The 25779-nt window shown below is 38.9% G+C and overlaps 1 protein-coding gene and 1 long non-coding RNA gene across 2 annotated transcripts in view; both read right to left on the bottom strand.

The window, feature by feature from the left end:
* The window catches only part of LOC118525311 (uncharacterized), a 161923-nt gene that overhangs the window by 52499 nt on the left and 83645 nt on the right, over nucleotides 1-25779 (bottom strand). The gene's annotated exons all lie outside the window — the stretch shown is intronic.
* On the bottom strand, nucleotides 15454-16366 carry OR52L1 (olfactory receptor family 52 subfamily L member 1). Its single transcript, XM_036095956.2, is given in 2 exon segments — nucleotides 15454-16267; nucleotides 16269-16366. Coding segments are annotated over 2 exon segments (912 nt in total).

Raw genomic sequence — 25779 nt, 5'->3', positions numbered from 1 at the left:
CTGGACATGCTTAATTCAAGCCTGCACAAATACAGTTCAATGTTCCTATAGAAAGTTATGCTCAAAGGCAGGCTGTTTTCATCAACATTTATGACCATGAACCTCAAATGAGCGCTTAATGAGCAAGTCCATTATAATAACCTCTGGTTAATTTGCTCCTTCACTCATTGCAAGCAATTTTTTACATTTTCTAAATATTTTCTAAATGGTAAATTCATCTTCTCCTCTCTTAGAAGATCACCTCCCCAACAGCATCACAAAGACAGGAGAGGCTATCAGATGCAAGTTCCTCAGTATCTATGATAGACTCATAAACTCATCAATACCTATACCTTGCTCTTTTCTTTGCATCTAGCCAACTCAAAGATCTATCCATCCTCCTAGTTACAATCCCCCCACCTCTGATATAGTGTCTATCCATCTCTGATCTTCTTAGAAACTTTGACTTTTTAATTATCCATTCCATTTCCTGTGTAGTCAACCTCTCCATGGATCCTTCCTATGGATATTCAAAATGCTGAAGTCTCTTGTGTCTTAATAAATTTCTATATCTATCCCACATCCCCATTTGTTGTAAAGACCGTGATTTCAGTTTTGAACAAAGATACCAAATCTCTCTTATTCCTCTTTCTTTTACACCCAAACTTAAGGAACCAGAAGAGACAAAGGACTTCTAAAAAGAGGCAACTGTTGGCTTCAGTAGTTCAGTTGAGAAGTAATCACTGTGTAAATAAATGCCTCTAGAATGGCTCTAAAGATGTAGAAAAGGAGCATCTTTTAGAGGTATAAATATAATGGCATAAGCAAAGATTAGACTGAGTAGTTCTATAGAAGAAGAGAGGTTAGGAATTCTTAAGTTCTCCCATCTCTTCTGGATTAAATGACTGAATTTCACAAGACAGGCTGTGAAAATATTTGATGTATGTTGTAGAGGTAGAGATGATGGATCCAATTTTGAGATGTTGAATTTATAGAGTCTGTAAGCTATCAAAATGTACACGAGTCTGATTTCTACAGAAAAGAATTTGAATTCATTTGAAAGCTTAAAGGAAGAGAATACAGAATATAGTTCAAACCACTGTTACTTTTATTTCTCACCCTGTACTTATTATCTTTTCCTGCCTATTCTGCCACCTCTGAAAGACCCCTTCCTTGGCTCTTTATTCTTTTTCCTGCCCCTTATGTGTAGCCCCTATGCATGAACATGCTTCACAAACCCTAGTCTCTTATCCATCCAGCTCCCTGTCCTCATTCTTTCCTCATACTGTAAAGAATGGATCTAAATTAAGTTCATCCTTCTGCTACCTGGATTTCACTAAGAGTGTACTTAATATAAAGGATAAAAAAGGAGAAGATACAGAGGAATAGGTACAGAGAAAAAGGGTCAGATGCCTGGATATATTGCCAGATAGAAGTTTGGACATAAATATGAGTCAAAGTTTTGACATATTCAGTTAATAAAAATTATTAGAAACTGACTCTCTACTAAAGGAAGTAACAGTGATCAGAGGGAAGGTAATTATTCTTCTATTCTTCTTTGCTTTGGTTCAACCATGCTTAGAATAGTGTCCAGTTCAGTGCACCTTGATTTCAGGAATATTTTTTGAAATTTTACCACCTAGAAGAAGATGTCCAGGATAAAAAAGATCCTTAAGAACTCGTGATGAGGAACAATTTAGGAAAGTGAAGATATTTTACCTAAGCAATGCCTCCCAAATATATGACTGACTTTCAAAAAGAAGAGATAAAAACTAGGACCACTGGGAGAAAATCACAGAGAGATCCATTTCTGTTGAATATGGATCCTATATAATAACCAGAGGAGACTTGCTCTCTTGTTAATACTACTCTGCTCAAACATGCTGGGGGAAGGCAATAACCAAATTTCTTCACCAGTTTTTTCCCTGACCCTAATGGACCTGGGTGCTCAGTGTCATACTAGAACTCAAAACACTGTCCCTGTCCCAGAACCATACTTCCACTCTCTGGAACCCCTACACTGCTTTTCTGGGCAGGCCGGAAGTATTTCACTCATGTACTTGCATGCAATTTCCAGCCATATAAAATATGGGATCTGTTGTATTCAATGATATGGAATTGCTGAGACTCTAGATCTTTCTCTTCTGAATGTTCATGCATCTGGTACCACCACCATGGCCAACTTCTAGTATCATGAGAGCCAATATAAGAATGCAGAGAAGGCCTCATGTTCTGAATATTCTGGCAACTCAGCTGTTGTGGGCCCAGCACAGCATGGTTTTCTTCCCTTAGCCCTGAAACTCACCAGTGATGCAACATATTGAGTCCTGCTTAAGGAGTCAGCTGCCTGCATCCAGTAACCAGAACAAGAGCTGCTTCCTTGACTCTGATGAAAAAATCTAGAGGGTTTTATGATCTACAGTCAATTCCTCACACTGTCCCACCCCCTTCTCCACACCATCTGGGAACAGTCCTAGTTTGGGTTACTAAAACTCTGGGGCTGATGAGCTGATCTCTTGGGAACCTTCATCTCACCTTATGTTATGGTGTTACTGGGTGCCAGTAGTTGCGATGTGAAGGACAGGATTTGAAACTGACTTGAAATTCAAATCCATATCTATCAGCTTGACTCCACAGACCATCCTTCTAAACATTATACCACTTTCAACATCCTGAAATGTTATATTGAACCTTTCCAGAATTTCTTAATAACACTATCCTATTACCCGTTTTTTTATATTATCCTGAATTCAACTCTGCTATTTGATATCTGCATGGATGTGGACAACTAATTTACCCTATGTAAATCTCAGTCATTCAATAAATATTTACTTATTATTATCAACCATATAGCCAGCACTAGAATAGTCATAGGCATAAAACAGTGAATAAAGTAGTTAAGGTCATTGCCCTTATCGAGATTCCTTTACAGTTTTCACATTACATTATAGTATCAGTAGCTTCCCGTTGTTCATTAAATAAAACTAGCTTTCTTAATCAGAACTACTCAACATTACACATGAACTGGGTGGACAGATCCCTGTCAGTTTTGTTCCCCATTAATGTGGTGTCTCACACAGTGTTTAGAATATAGTAGGATCAACACATTTTTACCTAATTAATGAAATCCAGGTCATACATAATCTGACCCCTTCCTACCTCTCCAGTGTATTTAGAACAACTTCTCTTGAAAGAAGTCACTGTGGCCAATGACAAAGAGGCTACTGCTTATGTTCTCTAGGATTTTGATGAATTCCTGTCTCACATTAAGGTCTTTCATCCATTTTGAGTTTATCTTTGTGTATGGTGTAAGAGAATGGTCCAGTTTCATTCTTCTGCATGGGGCTGTCCAGTTTTCCCAACACCATTTGTTGAAGAGACTGTCTTTTTCCACAGGATATTCTTTCTTGCTTTGTCAAAGATTAGTTGACCATAGAGTTGAGGGTCCATTTCAGGGATCTCTATTCTGTTCCATTGGTCAATGTGTCTGTTTTTGTGCCAGTACCATGCTTTCTTGATGATCACAGTTTTGTAATATAGCTTGAAGTCAGGCATTCTTTTTCAACATTCCCCTGGTGATTCAGGGTCTTTTCTGGTTCCATACAAATTTTAGGATTGTTTGTTCCAGCTCTGTGAAAAATGTCAATGGTATTTTGATAGGGATAGCACTGAATGTGTAGATTGCTCTGGGCAGCATAGACATTTTAACAATTTTTGTTCTTCCAATCCATGAGCATGGAAGGTATTTCCATCTCTTCGTGTCTTCCTCATTTATTTCATTATTGTTCTGTACTTTCTAGGGTATAGATCCTTTACCTCTTTGGTTAAGTTGATTCCTAGGTATCTTATGGGTTTGGGGCTATTGTGAATGGAATCAATTCCTTAATTTCTCCTTTGTCGGTTACATTGCTAGTGTATAGAAATGCAACTGATTTTGTATCCTGCCATGCTGCTGAATTGCTGTATGAGTTCTAGCAATTTTGGAGTGAGTCTTTTGGGTTTTCCACATAAAGTATCATGTCACCTGCAAAGAGAGAGAGTTTCACTTCTTCTTTGCCAATCTGAATGCCTTTTATTTCTTTATGTTGTTTGATTGCTGAGGCTAGGACATCCAGTATTATGTTGAGCAAAAATGATAAGAGTGGGGATCCCTGTCATGTTCCTGACCTTAAGGGAAAAGCTCTCAGATTTTCCCCATTGAGAATAATATTTGCAATTGCTTTTCATAGATGGCTTTTATGATATTGAGGTATGTTCCCTCTATCCCCACACTGTGAAGAATTTTAATCAGGAAAGGATGCTGTATTTTGTCAAATGCCTTTTCTGCATCAATTGAGAGGATCATATGGTTCTTGTCTCTTCTTTTGTTAATGTGATCTATCACATTGATTGATTTGCAAATGTTGAGCCATCCTTGCATCCCAGGAATAAATCCCACCTGGTCATGGTGAATAATCCTTTTAATGTACTGTTGGATCCTGTTGACTAGGATCTTATTGAGTATTTTTGCGTCCATGTTCATCAGGGATATTGGTCTATAATTCTCCTTTTTGATGGGGTCTTTGGTTTGGGGATCAGGGTAATGCTGGCCTCATAGAACAAGTTTGGAAGTTTTCCTTCCATTTCTATTTTTTTGGAAGAGCTTCGGTAGAATAGGTATGATTCCTTCTTTAAATGTTTGGTAGAATTCCCCTGGGAAGCCATCTGGCCCTGGACTCTTGTTTTTGGGGACATTTTTGATTACTGTTTCAATTTCCTTCTGGTTATTGGTCTGTTCAGATTGTCTATTTCTTCCTGTTTCAGTCTTGGTAGTTTATAAGTATCCAGGAATGCATCCATTTCTTCCAGGTTGCCTAGTTTGTTGGCAGATAGCTGCTGGTAATAATTTCTAGTAATTGTCTCTATTTCCTTAGTATTAGTCATGATTTCTCCCCTTTCACTCATGATTTTATTAATTTGGGTCCTTTCTCTTTTCTTTTTTTTTTAATATTTATTTATTTAAATAAAGAGAGCAGAGGGGAGGAGCAGAGGGAGAAGCAGGCTCCCCACCAAGCAGAGATCCTGATGCGGGGCTAGATCCCAGGATCCCGGGATCATGACCTGAGCTGAAGGCAGATGCTTAACTGAATGAGCCACCCAGGCACCCCTCTTTTTTTTTTTTTTGATAAGTCTGAACAGTGGTTTATCGATCTTATTAATTCTTTCAAAGAACCAGCTTCTAGTTTCATTGATCTGTTCTACTGTTCCTCTAGTTTCTATTTCAAGACACGTCTCTAAAGGCAAGGGAAGCAAAAACAAAAATGAACTTTTGGGACTTCATCAAGATAAAAAGCTTCTGCTCAGCAAAGGAAATAGTCAACAAAACTAAGAGGCAACCCACAGAATGGGAGAAGATATTTGCAAATGACGTTACAGATAAAGGTCTGATATCCAAAATCTATAAAGAACTTCTCAAACTCAACACCCAAAGAACAAATAATCCAGTCAAAGAATGGGCAGAACACGTGAACAGACATTTCTCCAAAGAAGACATGCAAATGGCTAACAGACACATGAAAAAATGTTCAACATCACTAGCCATCAAGGAAATACAAATCAAAACCACAATGAGGTACCACCTTACACCAGTTAGAAAGGCAAAAATTAACAAGACAGGGAACAACAAATTTTGGTGAGGATGTGGAGAAAGGGGAAACCTCTTACACTGTTGGGAGGAATGCAAGCTGGTACAGCCACTCTGGAAAACAGTATGGAGGTTCCTCAAGACATTAAAAACAGAGCTACCCAGGGTGCCTGGGTGGCTCAGTTGTTAAGCATCTGCCTTCAGCTCAGGTCATGATCCCAGGATCCTGGAATCGAGCCCCACATCAGGCTCCCTGCTGGGCAGGAAGCCTGCTTCTCCCTCTCCCACTCCCCCTGCTTGTGTTCCTGCTCTCGTTATCTCTCTGTCAAATAAATAAATAAAATCTTAAAAAAAAAAAAGTGCTACCCTATGACCCAGCAATTGCACTACTAAGTATTCAACCCAAAGATACAGATGTAGGGAAAAGAAGGGGCACATGCACCCCAATGTTCATAGCAGCAATGTCCACAATAGCCAAACTGTGGAAAGAGCTGAGATGCCCTTCAACAGATGAATGGATAAAGATGTGGTTCATATATACAATGAAATATTACTCATCCATCAGAAAGGATGAGTACTTACCATTTGCATCAACATGGATGTAACTGGAGGGTATTATGCTAAGTGAAATAAGTAAGACAGAGAAAGACAATTATCATATGGTTGTACTCATATGTGGAATATAAGGAATAGTGCAGAGGACCATAGGGGAAGGGAGGGAACACTGAATGGGAAGAAATCAGAAAGGGAGACAAACCATGAGCGACTCTGGACTCCAGGAAACAAACTGAGGGTTACAAAAGGGAGGGGGGTGGGGGGACGGGGTGACCGGGTGATAGGTATTAAGGAGGGCATGTGTTGTGATGAGCACTGGGTGTTCCATGCAACTAATGAATCATTGAACACTACATCAAAAACTAATGATGTACTATATGTTGGCTAATTGAACATAATAATAAAAAAAGTGAAAGGCAAAAAAAAAAAGAAAGGAAGAACAACTTTTCTGAGTGAGTGATTATTCAGTCACAGACATTGTCAAATATCTCTTGGGGGTTTGTGATGAGAAATTAAGGTAAAACCAGTCAGATTCATTTTGTGGTTTTTTTTCTCCTTTACCAAACAAGAAGAAAAAGGAAGAAAAGTGAAGAAAAGACTCTGTTTAGTTTTTTTTAATCATTTCTTTGCTAATATTTCTTTGCTAATATTCTCATTTTGTTCATGCATTGTTAACCTAGTTTTATTTGGTTGTATGTCTATGTGTTCTTGTAGTTCACTGAACTTCTTTAAAAGGATTATTCTGAATTCCTTGTAAGACAATTCCTACATCACCATTTTCTTATTGTAGTTTTATTAGATTCCTTTGGTGGTGTTGTGTTTACCTGAATCTTTGGCACCCTCGTATCCTTGCATTGCTATCTGTGCATTGGAGTAAGCAGTCTCCTTTCCATACTCTACAGGTTTGTTATTCAGCTCAGCTTGGGGTATTGAACAGGACAGCTGGTAGCAACAGTGGCAAAAGGCTTGCTATTGTGGTCAGGTGGAGCCACTGTCCAGGCTTCCTGGTTGAGTAGGTCCACAGGCTATGTGTTCTTTGATTAGGCAGGGTTACTGGCTGGGCTCTCTGCATAGGCAAGGCCATGGGCTGTGTTCAACAATCAGGCCAGAACTTAGGCTGACTGAGATGTAGGCTAGGCTCCAAGGTTAGACAAGATCCAGGGTCACTGTTAGGTTATGCAGGCTAGAGGCTATGCTCAACAGTTGCACAGGGTTGCTGGTTTTCAGTTTGTTTAGGGTGGAGTGTTTCTTTTTTTTTTTTTTTTTTTTAAAGATTTTTTATTTATTTATTTGAGAGAGACAGAATGAGAGAGAGCAAGCACATGAGAGGGGGGAGGGTCAGAGGGAGAAGCAGACTCCCTGCTGAGCAGGGAGCCCGATGCGGGACTCGATCCAGGGACTCCAGGATCATGACCTGAGCCAAAGGCAGTCGCTTAACCAACTGAGCCACCCAGGCGCCCGGGTGGAGTGTTTCTTATCATTTTTTTCTCACTTTATTATTTTATCATTCTTTGAAAATCATTTTTTATCGTTTGACCAGGACAAGGCTTCCTGGTCAAGCACAACCAGAGACTATGCTCAACAGTGAGTGGGGCTGTGAATTTGTTTCCCTGCCTGGATGGCATCATAGAATAGACTCCAAGGCTGGTAATGTCTATTGGCTGGGGACTCAAATCAGGCAGAACTGCCAACTGAGCTCACTGGCCAGATAGATCCATGAGCTCAGTTCCACAGACGGGGTGAACCACAGGCTGAGAACTCAGGTTCTACTACAGCAGGAAGGCTGTTCTCCAGCATTTGAGCACTGGTTGTGGTAATAAAGCCCTAGCCCTGTTTTCCATCCCTATATCATTCCCAGTGCTCAAGCCATGCAGATTAACTCATGATCCCTATGAGGCAAGACCTGAGTAGGCCTCCCAGAAAGCACCCTGCAATGTTGGTGGGGCTGGATGTCCATACGAGGCTCTCCTTTCTCACTGGAGAAACTGGATAGGACCTTTCAGTGCAGTGCTGTGCTGTCCTGGGAGAGGGGCAAAGCAGGCAAAGTGAAACCTCTCCTCTTACTCTTCTAATGCAGTTTTTCTGGGTCTCTGTGGTCCAGGAGGATGCTACAGCCTCCCACCGTGGTTATGGGATTTTCACAGTAATGTCTTATCTATGGATAGCTGCTAGTTGGTCTTCTTGTGAAGGGGACTAACGTCGGGCAACTTCTGTTACCATCTTGATGATATCATCCCATTTTCTGTTTGTCCTTGGTAAGTGTTATTAGGTCTTTGTTGATTTTATTGATCTTTCCAAATAATCGACTTTAAGATTTCTTGATTTTCTTTATTCTCTATTTTATTGATCCTACTTTTATCTTAATTAATTCCTTACTTTTTTTTTACCTTAGGCTTAATTTATTTTTCTTTTTCTGAATTCTTGTCAACTTAGAAAATTTATACTAAATATTTCTAATATAAGCATTTAAAAGTATAATTTTTCCTCTAATTTCTCTTTACTTGCATTCCACCACTTTTACTATATGTCATTATCAATTAGTTTGAAATATTTTCTTACATTCTCTGTAATTTCTTATTTAAGCCATGAATTATTTAGATGTGTGTTATTTAATTTCCAAGTGTTTGGAGCTTTTCATGACATCCTATTGTTATTGGTTTCCAATATAATTATGTTGGTTAGAGAATATACTCTGTAAGTTTTTATTCTCTCAAAATTTATTAAGACATAATTTATGACCCAACACAAAAAGAGTGTCCTCCACCTCCCCACATTTTCCAACCCCCATGTAACATTATCAGTCTTACCCAAAGAATGTGAAAGGAGCCATCTGCAGCCTATTAGGGAAGAACTTTACTTCTTCTACTCCACTTCCATAGAGGAAGGCTTTTGCTCCTCTCACCACAAGAGGGAAATAATAGGAGTGAAACTTCTGCTCTATCTTTCCCCCTCTCCTCTCCCTTGTTTGTTTTTCCATACAGGAAGAAGGATCACTAATACAATTGAGCAGAGATGGTTGGGAGCACTGGTGGGGTTAATGCATCTCAAACGTAGGAAATATGTTCTCTCTGTTTCACTGCCTGTCTGGAGGATCTGTAAGTATAGTAGTGGACTCTATTTTGCTTTGTATCTAAGTATCATAAACTCACCTGGATAAGAGCCTATGATCAATTTCACAGAAATAAATCTGAAAAACAACCATTCTTTTTGCATTTTTTTTTCAAATTTTTATCGAAATTCTAGTTAGTTAACATATAGTGTAATATTGGTTTCAGAAGTAGAATTTAGTGATTCATCACTTATATATAACACCTAGTGCTCATGACAATAAGTGCCCTCCTTATTCTTAATCTCAGGAAACAAACTGAGGGTTGCTGGAGTGGGGGGTGGGGTGGGAGGGATGGGGTGACTGGGTGATGGACACTGGGGAGGGTATGTGCTCTGGTAAGCGCTGTGAATTGTGCAAGACTGTTGAATCTCAGATCTGTATCTCTGAAACAAATAATGCAATATATGTTAAGAAAGAAAAAAAGAAGAAGAAGAATGTAGCAGGAGGGGAAGAATGAAGGGGGGGAAATCGGAGGGGGAGAAGAACCATGAGAGACGATGGACTCTGAAAAACAAACTGAGGGTTCTAGAGGGGAGGGGGGTGGGAGGATGGGTTAGCCTGGTGATGGGTATTGAGGAGGGCATGTTCTGCATGGAGCACTGGGTGTTATGCACAAACAATGAATCATGGAACACTATATCTAAAACTAATGATGTAATGTATGGGGATTAACATAACAATAAAAAAAAATTAAAAAAAAAATAAGTGCCCTCCTTAATACCCATCACCCACCTAGCCCATCCCCCACCCACCTCCCCTCCATCAACCCTGTTTTTTCTCTCTAGTTAAGAGTCTCTTATGGTTTGCCTCACTCCCTTTTTCCCCCTCCTCCATATTCACCTGTGTTTTTCTTAAATTCCACATATGAGTGAAATCATATGGTATTTGTCATTCTCTGACTTATTTCACTTAGCATACATCCATGTCATTGCAAATGCCAAGATTTCATTTTTTTGATGGCTGAGTAATATTTGATTATATATATACCACATCTTCTTTATCCATTAATCAGTCAATGGACATTTGGGCTCCTTCCATAATTTGGCTACTTTTGATAATGCTGCTATAAACATCAGGGTGCATATGCCCCTTCAAATCAGTATTTTTGTATCCTGTGTGTAAATACCTAGTAGTGCAATTGCTGGGTCATAGGGTAGTTCTATTTTAAACTTTTTGAGGAACTTCCATACTGTTTTACATTCTGCTATAGCTCCAAATTCTCCTTACAAATTACTGAGTATTTGTATTGTAACCAAATTTTCAAACAAAATCTCGCCATATCTGGGCACAGAAAGGGAGTGGGTTGGGGTTTTAAGACCTAAAATTAAGGGAATTAAATTGATGGCCTCCTCTTTGTCTTCAGATCTCACCTTCATTTTCCAATCACGACTTACCAGAGAGCCATGCATATGCAATTTACTAGGTTCTATTTTCACTCTACTCCCTCTTTAATTCCTTGTGGGCATTCTCTACTGCTATGAATGCAGAGGGGATAAACAGTGAGAAATCTGCACTTTCAAACTCCAACAGCACTCCTGAGCTTCCTACTCTCAGGGAGGCACCCTGTCTCTCTCAGGTGAGGAGCAGCTAATCTTGGATGGAGAATCTGTTCCACTAGTCCTAAACAGAAAATCACATTAAAATTTAATAAAAGGAAAAAGAGAGCACTCACTATATCACGTTTGTGTATTAACTGAATCTAGTATCACAAATAATTATTGAGGATGTTTGTTGTGCTGAGGAGTAAGTCAGACGCTTGGCATTGAGAAGTAAATGAAATATATAAGACTCCTGCCTTCTTGGATTCTAGTCTAGCATGGGATATATACAACAAAGTAAAATCACAAAATTTAGCTACAGTTATAATAGTTTTGATTCAAGATGCTGGACTGACAACATGATTTACTTCTCTCTTTCAAAGTTACCTTTTTTTTTTTTTTTACATCTTCAAAAGTTATTTATCTTATAACTGGAAGTTTGTACCTTTCACCACCTTCACCCATTTCTCCCATCCCACTCCCATACCCTGCCTATGGAAACCACCAATTTGTTCTCTGTTTCCATGAGTTTGTTTTTGTTTTAAGATTTTACATATACTACTTATCTTTCTCTGACTTACTTCACTTAGCATAATGCTGTCAAGTTCCATCCATGTTGTTGCAAATGACTGGATTTCCTTTTTTACGGATGAATAATATTCTAGTGTGTGTGTGTGTGTGTGTGTGTGTGTGTGTGTGTGGTATTGTGGAATATATGTATATATTCCATATATATATATATATATAACATATATACTACATATATACACACACACACACACACTATATATATATATACATATATATATATATATACCACAGTTTTTTATTCATTCATCTGTTATTCATTCATCTGTTGAGGAACACTTAGGCTATTTCCATGTCTTGCTATTGTAAATTATGCTGCAATGAACCTAGGGATGCAGATATCTCTTTGAGATATGGATTTCATTTCCTTTGGATATATTCCTAGAGGTGGGATTGCTGAATCATATGGTAGTTCTACTTTTACAGGTTTGAGGAACCTCTATGGTGCTTTCCATAGTCGCTGCACCAATTTACAATAGCCATTAACCAATTTACCAATTCCCATTAAGAGTCCACAAGAGTTTCCTTTTCTGGGCCACCTGGGTGGCTCAGTTGGTTAAGCATCTGTCTTCAGCTCAGGTCATGATCCGAGGGTCCTGGGATCAAGTCCTGCATCAGGCTCCTTGCTCAGCAGGAAGCCTGTTTCTCCCTCTCCTTCTGCTGCTCCCCCTGCTTGTGCTCTCTCTCTCTCTGACAAATAAATAAATAAAATCTTTTTTTTTTAAAGTTTCCTTTTCTCCACATTCTCACCAACACTTGTTATCTCTTGTCTTCTTGATGATAGCCATTCTAACAGATAAGTGATACCTCATTGTGGTTTTGATTTGCATTTCCCTGATGATCAGTGATGTTGAACACCTTTTCATGCACCTGTTGGCCATTTGTACATCTTTTATGGAAAAATGTTCAGTTCCTCTGCCCATTTTTAATTGGACTGTTTGGTTCTATGCTATTAACTTGTATAAGATCTTCATATAATTTGGATATTAATCCCTTATCAGATATATGGTATGCAAATATTTTCTCCAGTTCCATAGTTGCTCTTTCACTTTGTTGATGGTTTCCTTGCTATGCAGAAGCTTCATAGTTTGATGTTCTACCACTTGTTTATTTTGGTCTTTGATGTGTTTTCTTACGATATCAAATCCAAAAAAATCATTAAGAAGACCAATGTCAAAAAGTTTACCTCCTATGTCTCCTTTGAAGAGGTTTATGGTTTCAGGTCTTACATTCATGTCTTTAATCCATTTTGAGTTGATTATTGTGTATGGTGTAAGATTAGGTCCAATTTCATTCTTCTGCATATGGATATCCAGTTTTCCCAACACTAAATATTGAGGAGATAATCCTTCTCCCACTGCATATTTGTAGTTGCTTTGTCCTAATTAAATTGTCCATATATGCATGAGTGTATTTCTGGGGACTCTATTCGGGTCCACTGATCTGTGTGTCAGTTTTTATGCTAATACCATATTGTTTTGATTACTATCATAACTATTACTATCACTATTACAAAACTATTAGCTTTGTAATATAGTTTGAAATCTAATGACTAAAGAGGTATAAAAATAATAATTCAATAAAATTTCTAGAATATGGGGAAATGTTCTAGGATTGGGTCGTATACTTTCAAATACTTCTGGAATTTATAAATTGACTGCATTGGCTTTATAGAAAAACCAGAATGAGGAAATCTATAAACTGATGTAGGTATGTATGTGTGGAGGGTAGAACTATAAGTTAGGGAAAGGACTGGGGAAAGTTAAAGGTTGATGCAGATGTGAGAAATGTTCTTATTAAGAGATTCAGGAAATAATCCAAGTTTAGAATCATAAGAACTGATAACAGAAATTGAAAAGAATCCTTTAGTGAATTGATGAGGGAATTGTTCTTGTATTGCCAGAGCAGCTGGGTCATACAGTCCTGTCTGTGCAAAATGTGACAAGAAAAGTTAAAGCTAAAAAGCCAGTGCTAACATTAAGTTAAATGGATATAAGTTTAAACATTTAAATATTTTCATACTATTGATAAATGTTTAACATGGATAAGCAAGGAAATCAGGGATGGCACAAATAAACACTGCTAGGAATGAAACAGGATATATGGGATAACTATAGTCACAGTAGAAAATAAAACAGTAAGAAAATGACATAAACATTTTCTGATAGTAAATTTGAATGAGAGTAAAATAAACAGATTTTTAGACAAGCAAGAACTGAAAACCTTTTCAAAAGGAAATTCTAAAAGACAACCTTCAGGCAGAAGACATATCCCACCTAGATGATCTGAGATGAAAAACATCTACTCCTTAGGCTATAGGTTAGTCAGCTGCAAAAAGATTCCCCCAAAACATAGTGGCTTAACCCAGATACAAGCTTCTGTCCCAGGTTTAAGTCAGGGTTGGTGGCCCAGACGGCTTCAGGGACACAGGTTCTTCTACAGTGTTGCTCTGCCAGCTTCAGCACACGTTTCCATCTTGTGATCCAAGGAAGCTCTTCAGATCCCACCATCATACCCACATCCCAAGCATCAGCAAGTGGTATAAATGGGAGGAGAGAACAAAACGTACTTTGAATAACCTACCTAAACTAAGTAGCTCTAGGGCCAAGACAGTTTTCCCATGGATGTGATACAACATACACCACATCCTGGGCTTCCCCAAGACAACTCACCAGAGTTCAAGTCCTAAGCCTACAACCAAGGTGATGAGAATGTGTAATTGCTCCTGCAATAAGAGCTCATATGACTCCTCCCTAATTCACCCATGTGTGCCAACCAAACTGAAGACTTCGTACTGACTCTGTACCTGAAAATTATTTATTAGGAGAAAAATTTACCAAGAAAGAAGAAACTGGAACACTAACCCATCCATTCTCCCCTTTTAACCACTATCGAGTAGTTAGGACCCTCTCAACACCAGAGCACCCTACCACAAGGCAACAGTGACTTTCTTCTTCTAGGGCTGAACAAAATGTACTACTTTTTAGGATTTTAGGGCAACATCCAACAAACAGGATGCAATATACCAATTGTGACAAGTCTCTTATAAGCTTTACCCAGTTCATGTTACTAGAAATGGGGAGGATCTAATTGACATCACTCCCCATATCCACATTTCAGAAAGAGAAATTCTTTTTTCAAGTGGCATAACTAGTTCTATATTTATTAATAAATATAATAATAATTTATAAATTCAATAAAAATTTACCAACACCAGACTAGCAAATATTATGCTTATTAGATCATAACAATTACATGATTACTTTTGTTTTGTTAAGTTAATACTTAAAAACATACATATATTCAATACTGGGTCTTATTCCCTCTTTATCCTAAGCAAAACACATAAATAAATTAAAATATAATAAATCCAAAATCCAAATAGACCTTTTTAAAAAAGAAATCCACTATATACATATAAATTTATATTTTGAAAATAAGAATCATAACATATTATTCCTAGAGCCTATTACATTACCTGCCCCACTTAGGTCTATTTTAAATAAATGAGTAACACCCATATTGTAATAAAAGGCGTTTTCTCACATAGTGGACATCTCAAATACTTTGAGAGACACTCTCTTACTACAAGGGAACCCAGAGACCTAGAGCTCACGGAATTTTAAAGGTTTGAAGACACTCTAAAACTAAAACCATGCAAAGGTTGGGACTTCCCACTCCTTTACTAGATGATGATCCACAGTCATTGGGTGAAGGCAGGAAAAAAATGGCACATCCAGAGGTATCATCTATTGATCTTATCTCCAAGTCCCATATCACAAGGAGTAGAGAAATACTGGGATCAAGAGCAAAAAAAGGATGGTAAAAATAATCACAAATCCTGCTATCTAAGTAACCCATTTACTGATGAAGCCAATATCCCAGGTATATTTTTTGCCATGAGACTAGCAGGACTGGAAGAACTCCTCACTGTGGAATGGTCTCTATCCACATAGCCTAGACTAGCCTGGGCCTCCTGGCAGTACATTTGGCAGGAGCCTCAGAAGAAAATAACTGGGATGTGTTCAGATCTATCCTTTTAGGGAGACAACCCTAAGTACTCACTGGCAGATCTGCCGGGTCTTCATCCCATAGACAAGAGGACTGAGTACAGGTGGCACAAGGAGGTAGAGGGTGGCCAGAAGAACATGAACATGATGGGGTACATGGTGGCCAAAGCGATGAGTGAGGAAGGAGAATATTCCAGGAACATAGAAGATCAGGATGACACAAATATGAGACCCACATGTGCTAAAGGCCTTAAGTCGGGCCTCACCCCCTGGTACCTTCAACACAGTCTGGAGGATGAGGGCATAGGAAATACCAATGGCCACAACATCTAGCCCAACCACAAGCAGGGCCACTGCCAACCCATAAGCTTGGTTCACTGTGGTTTCTGAGCAGGCAAGTTTTACCACAGCCATATGTTCACAATAGGCATGGCCTATGATGGTGGCCTGGCAGAAGATGAGTCTCTGCAACAGGATAGGGAAGGGGAGGAGAAGGACCAACCCCCATACCAGCAATGCCAGCCCAATGCGCCCTATGATCCCCGGATGCAAGATGGTAGAATGGTGCATAGGGTGACAAATGGCTCCATAGTGATCCAGAGCCATGGCCACAAGTACACCTGACTCCATGGAAGAGAAAGCATGGATGAAGAACATCTGGATCAGGCAGACAGTGTACCCAATCTCATGGGCATGAACCAGGAGCACTGCAAGGGTTTTAGGTGCAGTGGAGGAGGCCAGCACCAGGTCAATGCCAGATAGCATGGCCAGAAAGAGGTACATAGGCTGGTGCAAGGATGGGTCAGTCCAGATGATGAAGATGATGCTGACATTGCCCATTACAGCAAGGAGATAAAGGACACACTGGCGGTGCTATCCAGTGCTGGCTTTCCTCCAAACCCGGGATGCCCATCAGGAAAAAAGAAGGATGGAGTGGCCTCCAGCTAGAATTACTAAGGGCCATTGTCAATGGCTTGCACACAGAATAGAGAAAAGAAACCAAAATCATGATCTCTCCATTCCTGGTGGGTTATCCCAGTGTCTAGATCTGGCTACCATCTTCATGAGAAGAAAGAAGCTGAATGTGAAACACAAGCAAATAAAGTGAGATACAAAGAAGAGAAGCCCCTTTTCTTTTTTATTTTTTTTTTTATTTTTTTTTTTAATTTTTTTTTTATTGTTATGTTAATCCCCATACATTACATCATTAGTTTTAGATATAGTGTTCCATGATTCATTGTTTGTGCATAACACCCAGTGCTCCATGCAGAACGTGCCCTCCTCAATACCCATCACCAGGCTAACCCATCCTCCCAACCCCCTCCCCTCTAGAACCCCCAGTTTGTTTTTCAGAGTCCATCATCTCTCATGGTTCTTCTCCCCCTCCGATTTCCCCCCCTTCATTCTTCCCCTCCTGCTACATTCTTCTTCTTCTTTTTTTCTTTCTTAACATATATTGCATTATTTGTTTCAGAGGTACAGATCTGAGATTCAACAGTCCTGCACAATTCACAGCGGAGAAGCCCCTTTTCTTGAGATAATGTCTTCAAGGTGAGACATCCACATGTCTGAATTGCAAGAGGTCTAGTTTCATTTACAGATAAGAGTAAACATGCTGCTTTTAGAGAGATGTTAAACTCTACCATTCAATTACTTCTCACTTGGAATGTCCACCTGAAAGGATCCTCTGTATCCCCTCACTGTAAATCAATCTGATCTCTTTTAAAGTATTCTCCCTCAGTTTCCAAGCACAGCAGCCTACAGTTGTTCCTCCTATGTCTCCCATCCCACCACTTTCTCCGTCTACCTCTCCCTTATATGTTTTTGATTCCAGGGTCCCATTCTCTCCTCCCTTCCCTGTTCTGTACATTATCTCTGATTGATTTCATCCATTTATTAATATTTTAACCAATTATATACTTTAATTTCTTCCAATCTAGGTTTCTGAGTTAAATACCTTTCTGAAACCCAGATCCATTTTGCATTTATCTATACCTAAATATCTATACCAATGCTCGATGATTCAAGACTGAATTAACTTGCCTATTCTTCCCAAATCCACTCTACCTCCTTCATGCTCATATTTTTTTTGAGTTAAATCACAATTTGTACCTATCCAACCAAATGTAGAAATTTGAAATGATCCTTACTCATTCTTATCTCTCCTCCCTTTTACTTGTCACCAGTTCTTATTGACTGCAGTTTAGCCCCTTTTGACCCACTCATCCTTTTCACCCCCAAGTGTCACTGCCTAGTGCACACTCCTAACTTCTATCACCTGGATTATTTCCTTAGATCTTTCTGGCTTTTCCATTAACCCCTTCCTATCCACTGTGCATTCTAGGCAGAGGATTATAAAATACATCTAAAATTCACATGTCGTCATGTCACTTCTAAGATTAAAATCTGTTAGTCCATTTAATCCATGGAATAAAATTACACATTCAAGACTAGCAAACAAGGCTTTCAAAGGCTATCTTTTGTATTACTTTGACTTATACTTAACAAATTTCCACATACATGTCTTGCTTGAACTATTCCAATGTTCTCGTAATTATATGAGTGCAGCAACTTATTTTACATGTGCCTTTTGCATATTCTTTCTTCCTTCTCTTTTATCTGGACTTGGTCTTTCTCATCCTTCAAAATTCAGAGTCCACTGGTTACTGTCTCTTAGAAGGACTCATTAGCTGTTGAACCACACTAATCATGTTAAGAGCACTTTATTTTGTGATCTTTTTTTGTTCATCCACAATTTCTGTTTTATCTAATTATAGAAATCTTTTCAGTGCCTTAATGGTTTGTCTCAAGTAAAGTTCATAATTTCTCATTAAACTTCATAATTATAAACTAGCTGGTAGAGGCTTCACAGTACAGGGGATAAACATAAGCTTTGTAGGCAGACAATTATGCTTAAATTCTGTCCCCTTCATATTCAACAAATGAAACCATGGTGGGATACTTAAACTCTCTGAGTGTAGATTGCCTCACCTGAGAGTAGAGCAAATAATATAAATCTTACTGATTTATTATAAATATTAATTAAATGATATGTATAAAGTCCTGATATATAGGTTATTCTATAAATAATGCACAAATTTATACCTAGTTTTGTAATCCTACCATGAAAGATAAGTCCATTCTTGATACTTCCCGAAGGTAGGTCCAGTGACTGTGAATAAGACACTGAGCAGGCAAGATGTTATTACCAATTGACAGGTCCCAGAGGACACACAGACACCTTTGGACAGGGCTAAAGTTAGCATCCAGATTGGCTGGAGGCCCACAGAGCTAAGTCCACTGCCCCAGGGATAGCTAGTTAGGCAGAGAGGCAGAACAGAAAGTGGCACCTGCACCTGACCAGGTGGTTCATGTCTGTCCAGTGTTGGTCATCACCTCTAAGCCTGTCTACCTTGATGGCTGTCATATGGGAAGCTGCATGCTCAGTGAGCTAGGAAAGCTCATATTTCTCTGTAAGCTCAGATTTCTCATTCTCACAGGTCAAACTCAGAGCAATAAATTCTTCAGTGGACTCTGTGGTGAAACTTGTTCATTCCTCCATCTGCTGAGAGTATTGGCTGCTAAAAGCTCATTATTGAGTCATCTCCCTTGGACAAAGAGAGTTGACTCACCCATGATTAGTTTTCCTTTCTGAGTGAAGCTCTCACCCAATGACTCATTAAGTATAAATACAAAGACCTGAACCTTTCTCTTTTGAAACAACACTGAAGGACCATCTCAGCTCAAGAGCACCCCCATGGAAGCAGTGCAGGCATTTGGGGTAACTAGATCATAGTTTAACTTCTTCCTCTTTTCCACCTGCTTCCCTCACTCCCTGACAGGTGTCATTCCCAAGTATATTTCACAATAAGCTTCCTGCATGCAAATCTTTGCCTCAGTATCTGTTTCTAGAGGATCCAATCTAAGACAAACACCACCTCTCTCAAGTGAATTAAGCACTCTGCTTCTCTTCTGAGAAATTGCAATAGGTCCATGGATATCAACTCCAATACCATAACAAGTATGGGATAGATACTGATTCTCAGACAGTCCATCCAAGCAAGTTCCCATTGAGATGGCTCAGACCTCCTCTATCATATCTCCCCATTACCAAACAGACCCTTCCTAGGCCACATCTCTGCTAAAGCAGCCACAGTCCACCCCAGTGGCCACATTCTCCTTTGGAATGATGTTTCAATTGCACAGTCTTTTCATTTATCCAGGCAACAATGTATTTCATTCATAGTTGGTGAGAAGCCTCATTTATTCATTCATTCATTCATTCATTCATTCATTCAGTAGGTATTAAATATCAACCAAATCCATATACTCTACTAGATGTTAAACAAAACAAGCAATATGATAAACAATCCTTGTCATCATGGCTCATGGGATGGTGATCATGTGATCACAGAAACCTAATAATGGTTATAAGTACTATAAATTAAAACTACAGGATGTCAAGCATGTAATAAGAGAAACTTCTCATTCCGGAGAATGCAGGAAAGCCCCCCTAATTCAAGTTAGTGACCAGAAGAATGGATTAAGAGTGAAAGGAGCTGTGGGGGTAGGCTAAGGATACAAAAACCCTGAGGCAAGAGGGAAGGGAGCTTGGTATTGCCAATGACTTGAAAGAATCATGAAATTTGGGGATGTAGTACTCAGGAACTAAGCCTGGTGTATAAGCAGGAACCATAGGAGATGTTTTAGGTCATGTTAAAGGACAGTGGGAAGTGGAAATCATGAAGATTTTAAGCAGAAGACTGAGACATGAGCAGAATCTAATTATCAAATATGCTAGGAGTATGCATAAGAGGTGAAGCACAGATGCTGGGAGATGTGTTGGAGACAAACACAGCGATCTCCAGAGAAGTTCAAGGATATGTCATGGGAATGGGTAAATGAGGTAGGGATCTTGGGAGAAAGAAATCAAAAATATGAAAACACAGAGTGTTCAATGGGTTATTCGCATAAATCCTGAAGTCTTGCACCAGGATAATGGGGGGGGGGGCAAAAAATAGAGAACACGTCCACTTAGTCATCATTTAATGAAGAATAGCAACAAGGAGAGATACCAGTAACTGGGAGTAGTAGAGAATGATTTGCATGAATGACATGAACAGCAAAGCACCAGTCCATGCTTACTTGTTTGCTAGTCTGTTTTTCCAGGGGAAAAAAAACCCTGAAAATTGCTTTGGGGAACAGCAACAATGAACTCACCACCAAATCAGAGGTATGAAAAGTGTAAGAAAATGAATGGTCCCCACTTAGTAGAAGTATAACATTTTTGTCAGGAAAAAAAAAAATGGATATAACGAGAGTACCAGCTTCATATACATTTTGTAGACATTAAACGAGAGAGCCTATGTGCAAAGTTTTTTTTTTTCTTAAGGGCTCAAGGTACCATGGAGTAAGAGCTGAGCAACAGGAGATACGCATATCATCAAGATTTTACACTAGGGGCACCTGGGTGGCTCAGTCGGTTAAGCATCTGCCTTTGGTTCAAGTCATGATCCCAGGGTCCTAGGATCAAACCCTGGAATCTGCTTCTCCCCCTGCTTGTGCTCTCTCTCTCTCTCTCTCAAATAAGTAAATAAATAAAACATTTTTTACATTAATACAGCATATTCAGACTAAGATTGTTTAAAACAAGTTTAACTAAAGCACATAAGGAAGTCTACACCCATTGGTACTAAATGTCACTCATCCTCCCACTAAGGAATCCTCCTCTGCAATCTTATAGCTACTGTGCATCTCCAGTAGCCCTTTCTTCCACTCCGAGCTATGGAGCAGAGATAGGAGAAGAGGGAGGTCTCCACTTTTTGCCTTTTCTTTGAAGAGCTATCTTCTTGGGGGTGTTTTTGTTGTTGTTGTCATTTTTTATTGTGGCAAAATATATTTAACACAGTATTTATCATTTTAACCATTTTTAAGGTATAATTCAGTGGCATTAGGTACATTCACAATGTTGTGCAGCCATCACCAATATCTATTTCCAGAATTTTCCCATCATCCCAAATACAAGCTCTGTGCCTATTAAACAATAATTCCCATCCCTCTCTCCTCTAAGCCCCGGCAATCTCTGTGCTACTTATGTCTCTTATGAATTTGCCTATTCTAGGTACTTCATATAAGAAGAATCATAGAATATTTGTCATTTTGTGTCCAGCTTATTTCACTTAGCATAATGTTTAAGGTTCATCCATGCCATAGCATGTGTCAGAATTTCATTTCTTTTAAGGCTGAATACTAATATGTGTATACTACATTTTTGTTAATCCATTCATTAGCTGATGGACACATGGGTTGTCTTCACCTTTTAGCTACTGTGAATAATGCTGCTGTGCTATCTTCTTACTAATAATATTGAAGATTAATATTTAACAGAGGAAACATGGGATCATTGAGCATGGCATAGAGCAGAAGCCACTTAAGAGAAAGACTGAAGCAGATTCCCCTTAGGGACCATCAGTTTAGCCCTAACCCTCCATCCACCCTCTTGACAATGTACGCTCATACTCTTCTAAACCCTGGTCATTCATAGCATCTCTTTAACCTAATCCAACCCATGTCCCTTTCCTGCCCCTTACCTCCCATGGAGAATTAGTCTCAGTGACTTGGAACCAACATCCACCACAGCACTATCACATTCTATCATAGTTTCTATATTTTCAAGTTCATTTCATCATCACACGGAGAGCCTGGAAAATACTCAGGATGAGGAAGAAAATAATGAAGAAAAGAAGAGCAAATGAAGATAAAGAGGAAGATAAATCCCATTTTTCTGCTTCTTCTATGTTTATACACAGCAGTGAGATTGCCTTATAAGATACTCACATTCTCCAGTGCATCTGCACAATGTCCAAAATATCACCAGTTGAAACCTTTTTAAAAAATGAAATTACAGGACAGAACTGGGGGGGAGGAGCAAGATGGCAGAGGAGTAGGAGACCTGGATTTCGTCTGGTCCCAGGAATTCAGCTGGATAGGGATCAAACCATTCTGAACACCTATGAACTCAACAGGAGATCGAAGAAAAGAATAGCAACAATTCTCTGAACAGAAAAGCGGCAACTTTCTGGAAGACAAAATGACAAGACGGAAAAAATCACCTCAACAAAAAGAACAAGAGGCAGTACCGACTGCCAGGGACCTAATCAATACAGACATTAGTAAGATGTTGGAACTAGAGTTCAGAATGATGATTTTAAGATACTAGCTGGGCTTGAAAAAAACATGGAAGTTATGAGAGAAACACTTTCTGGAGAAATAAAACAACTAAAATCTAAACAAGTCGAAATAAAAAAGGCTATTAATGAGGTGCAATAAAAAATGGAGGCTCTAACTGCTAGGATAAATGAGGCAGAAGAGAGAATTAGTAATATCAAAGACCAAATGATGGAAAATAAAGAAGCTGAGAAAAAGAGACATAAACAACTACTGGATCACAAGGGCAGAATTCGAGAGATAAGTGATACCATAAGATGAAACAACATTAGAATAATTAGGATCCCAGAAGAAGAAAGAGAGAGAAGGACAGAAGGTATATTGGAGCAAATTATAGCAGAGAACTTCCCTCATTTGGGGAAGGAAACAGGCATCAAAATCCAGGAGGCACAGAGAACCCCTCTCAAAATCAATAAAAATAGGTCAACACCCCAATATCTAATACTAAAACGAGTCTCAGAGACAAAGAGAAAATCCTGAAAGCAGCTCGGGACAAGAGATCTGTAACCTACAATGGTAGAAACATTAGATTGGCAACAGACCTATCCACAGAGACCTGGCAGGCCAGAAAGGACTGGCATGATATATCCAGAGCACTAAATGAGAAAAATATGCAGCCAAGAATACTATATCCAGCTAGGCTGTCACTGAAAATAGAAGGAGCGATAAAAAGCTTCCAGGACAAACAAAAACTAAAGGAATTTGCAAACACAAAACCGGCCCTACAAGAAATATTGAAAGGGGTCCTCTAAGCAAAGAGAGAGCCTAAAAGCAACATAGACCAGAAAGGAACACAGACAATATACAGTACCAGTCACCTTACACGCAATACAATGGCACTAAATTCATACCTTTCAATAGTTACCCTGAATGTAAATGGGCTAAATGCCCCAATCAAAAGACACAGGCTATCAGATTGGATAACAGAACAAGACCCATCGATATGCTGTCGGCAAGAGACTCATTTTAGACCCAAAGACAACCCCAGATTGAAAGTGAGGGGATGGAAAACCACTTACCATGCTAATGGACACCAAAAGAAAGCTGGGGTGGCAATCCTTATATCACACAAATTAGATTTTAAACCAAACTATAAGAGATGGGGAAGGACACCATATGATACTTAAAGGGTCTATCCAACAAGAAGATCTAACAACTGTAAATAGCTATGCCCCTAACATGAGAGCAGCCAATTATATAAGCCAATTAATAACAAAAGCAAATAAACACATCGACAACAATACAATAATAGTAGGGGACTTTAACACCCCCTCACTGAAATGGACAGATCATCTAAGCAAAACCAACAAGGAAATAAAGACTTTAAATGACACACTGGACCAAATGGACTTCACAGATATATTCAGAACATTCCATCCCAAAGCAACAGAATAAACATTCTTCTCTAATGCTAATGGAACATTCTCCAGAATAGATCACATCCTAGGTCACAAATCAGGTCTCAACTGGTACCAAAAGATTAGGATCATTCCCTGCATATTTTCAGACCACAATGCTTTGAAACTAGAACTCAATCACAAGAGGAAAGTCAGGAAGAACTCAAATACAAGGAGGCTAAAGAGCATCCTACTAAAGAAGGAATGGGTCAACCAGGAAATTAAAGAAGAATTAAAAAAATTCATGGAAACGAATGAAAATGAAAACACTACTGTTCAAAATCTTTGGGATGCAGCAAAGGCAGTCCTAAGAGGAAAATATATAGCAATACAAGTCTTTCTCAAGAAACAAGAAAGGTCTCAAATACACAACCTAACCCTACACCTAAAGGAGCTGGAGAAAGAACAGCAAATAAAGCCTAAACCCAGCAGGAGAAGAGAAATAATAAAGATCAGAGCAGAAATCAATGAAATAGAAACCAAAAGAACAGTAGAACAGATCAACGAAACTAGGAGCTGGTTCTTTGAAAGAATTAACAAGATTGATAAACCCCTGGCCAGACTTATCAAAAAGAAAAGAGAAATGACCCAAATCAACAAAATCATGAATGAAAGAGGAGAGATCACAACCAACACCAAAGAAATATAAACAATTATAAGAACATATTATGAGCGACTATATGCCAGCAAATTAGATAACCTGGAAGAAATGGATGCATTCCTAGAGATGTATCAACTACCAAAACTGAACCAGGAAGAAATAGGAAACCTGAACAGACCTATAACCACTAAGGAAATTGAAGCAGTCATCAAAAATCTCCCAAGAAACAAGAGCCCAGGGCCAGATGGCTTCCCAAGGGAATTCTACCAAACATTTCAAGAAGAATTAATATCTATTCTTCTGAAACTGTTCCAAAAAATAGAAATGGAAGGAAAACTTCCAAACTCATTTTATGAGGCCACCATTACCTTGATCCCAAAACCAGACAAAGACCCCATCAAAAAGGAGCATTACAGACCAATATCCCTGATGAACATGGATGCAAAAATTCTCACCAAAATACTAGCCAATAGGATCCAACAGTCCATTTTAAGGATTATTCACCACGACCAAGTGGGATTCATCCCTGGGCTGCAAGGTTGGTTCAACATCCGCAAATCAATCAATGTGATACAATCCATTAATAAAAGAAAGAACAAGAACCATATGATCCTCTCAATCAATGCAGAAAAAGCATTTGACAAAGTACAGCATTCTTTCTTGATTAAAACTCTTCAGAGTATAGGGATAGAGGGTACATACCTCAATATCATAAAAGCTATCTATGAAAAACCCACGGCGAATAGCATTCTCAATAAGGAAAAACTGAGAGCTTTCCCCTAAGGTCAGGAACGTGGCAGGGATGTCCACTATCACCACTGCTATTCAACATAGTATTAGAAGTCCTGGCCACAGAAATCAGACAACAAAAAGAAATAAAAGGCATCTGAATTGGCAAAGAAGAAGTCAAACTCTCACTATTTGCAGATAATATGATACTTTATGTGGAAAACCCAAAAGACTCCACCCCAAAACTGCTAGAACTCATACAGAAATTCAGTAAAGTGGCAGGATATAAAATCAGTGCACAGAAATCAGTGGCATTCCTATACACCAACAACAAGACAGAAGAAAGAGAAATTAAGGAGTCGATCCCATTTATAATTGTGCCCCAAACCATAAGATAACTAGGAATAAATCTAACCAAAGAGG

This window comes from Halichoerus grypus, chromosome 11 (genome assembly GCF_964656455.1).
Source record: "Halichoerus grypus chromosome 11, mHalGry1.hap1.1, whole genome shotgun sequence".
Lineage (NCBI taxonomy): Eukaryota > Metazoa > Chordata > Mammalia > Carnivora > Phocidae > Halichoerus > Halichoerus grypus.
Note: the sequence above shows the minus strand (reverse complement) of the source record. Positions and strands in the feature narration are given on the sequence as shown.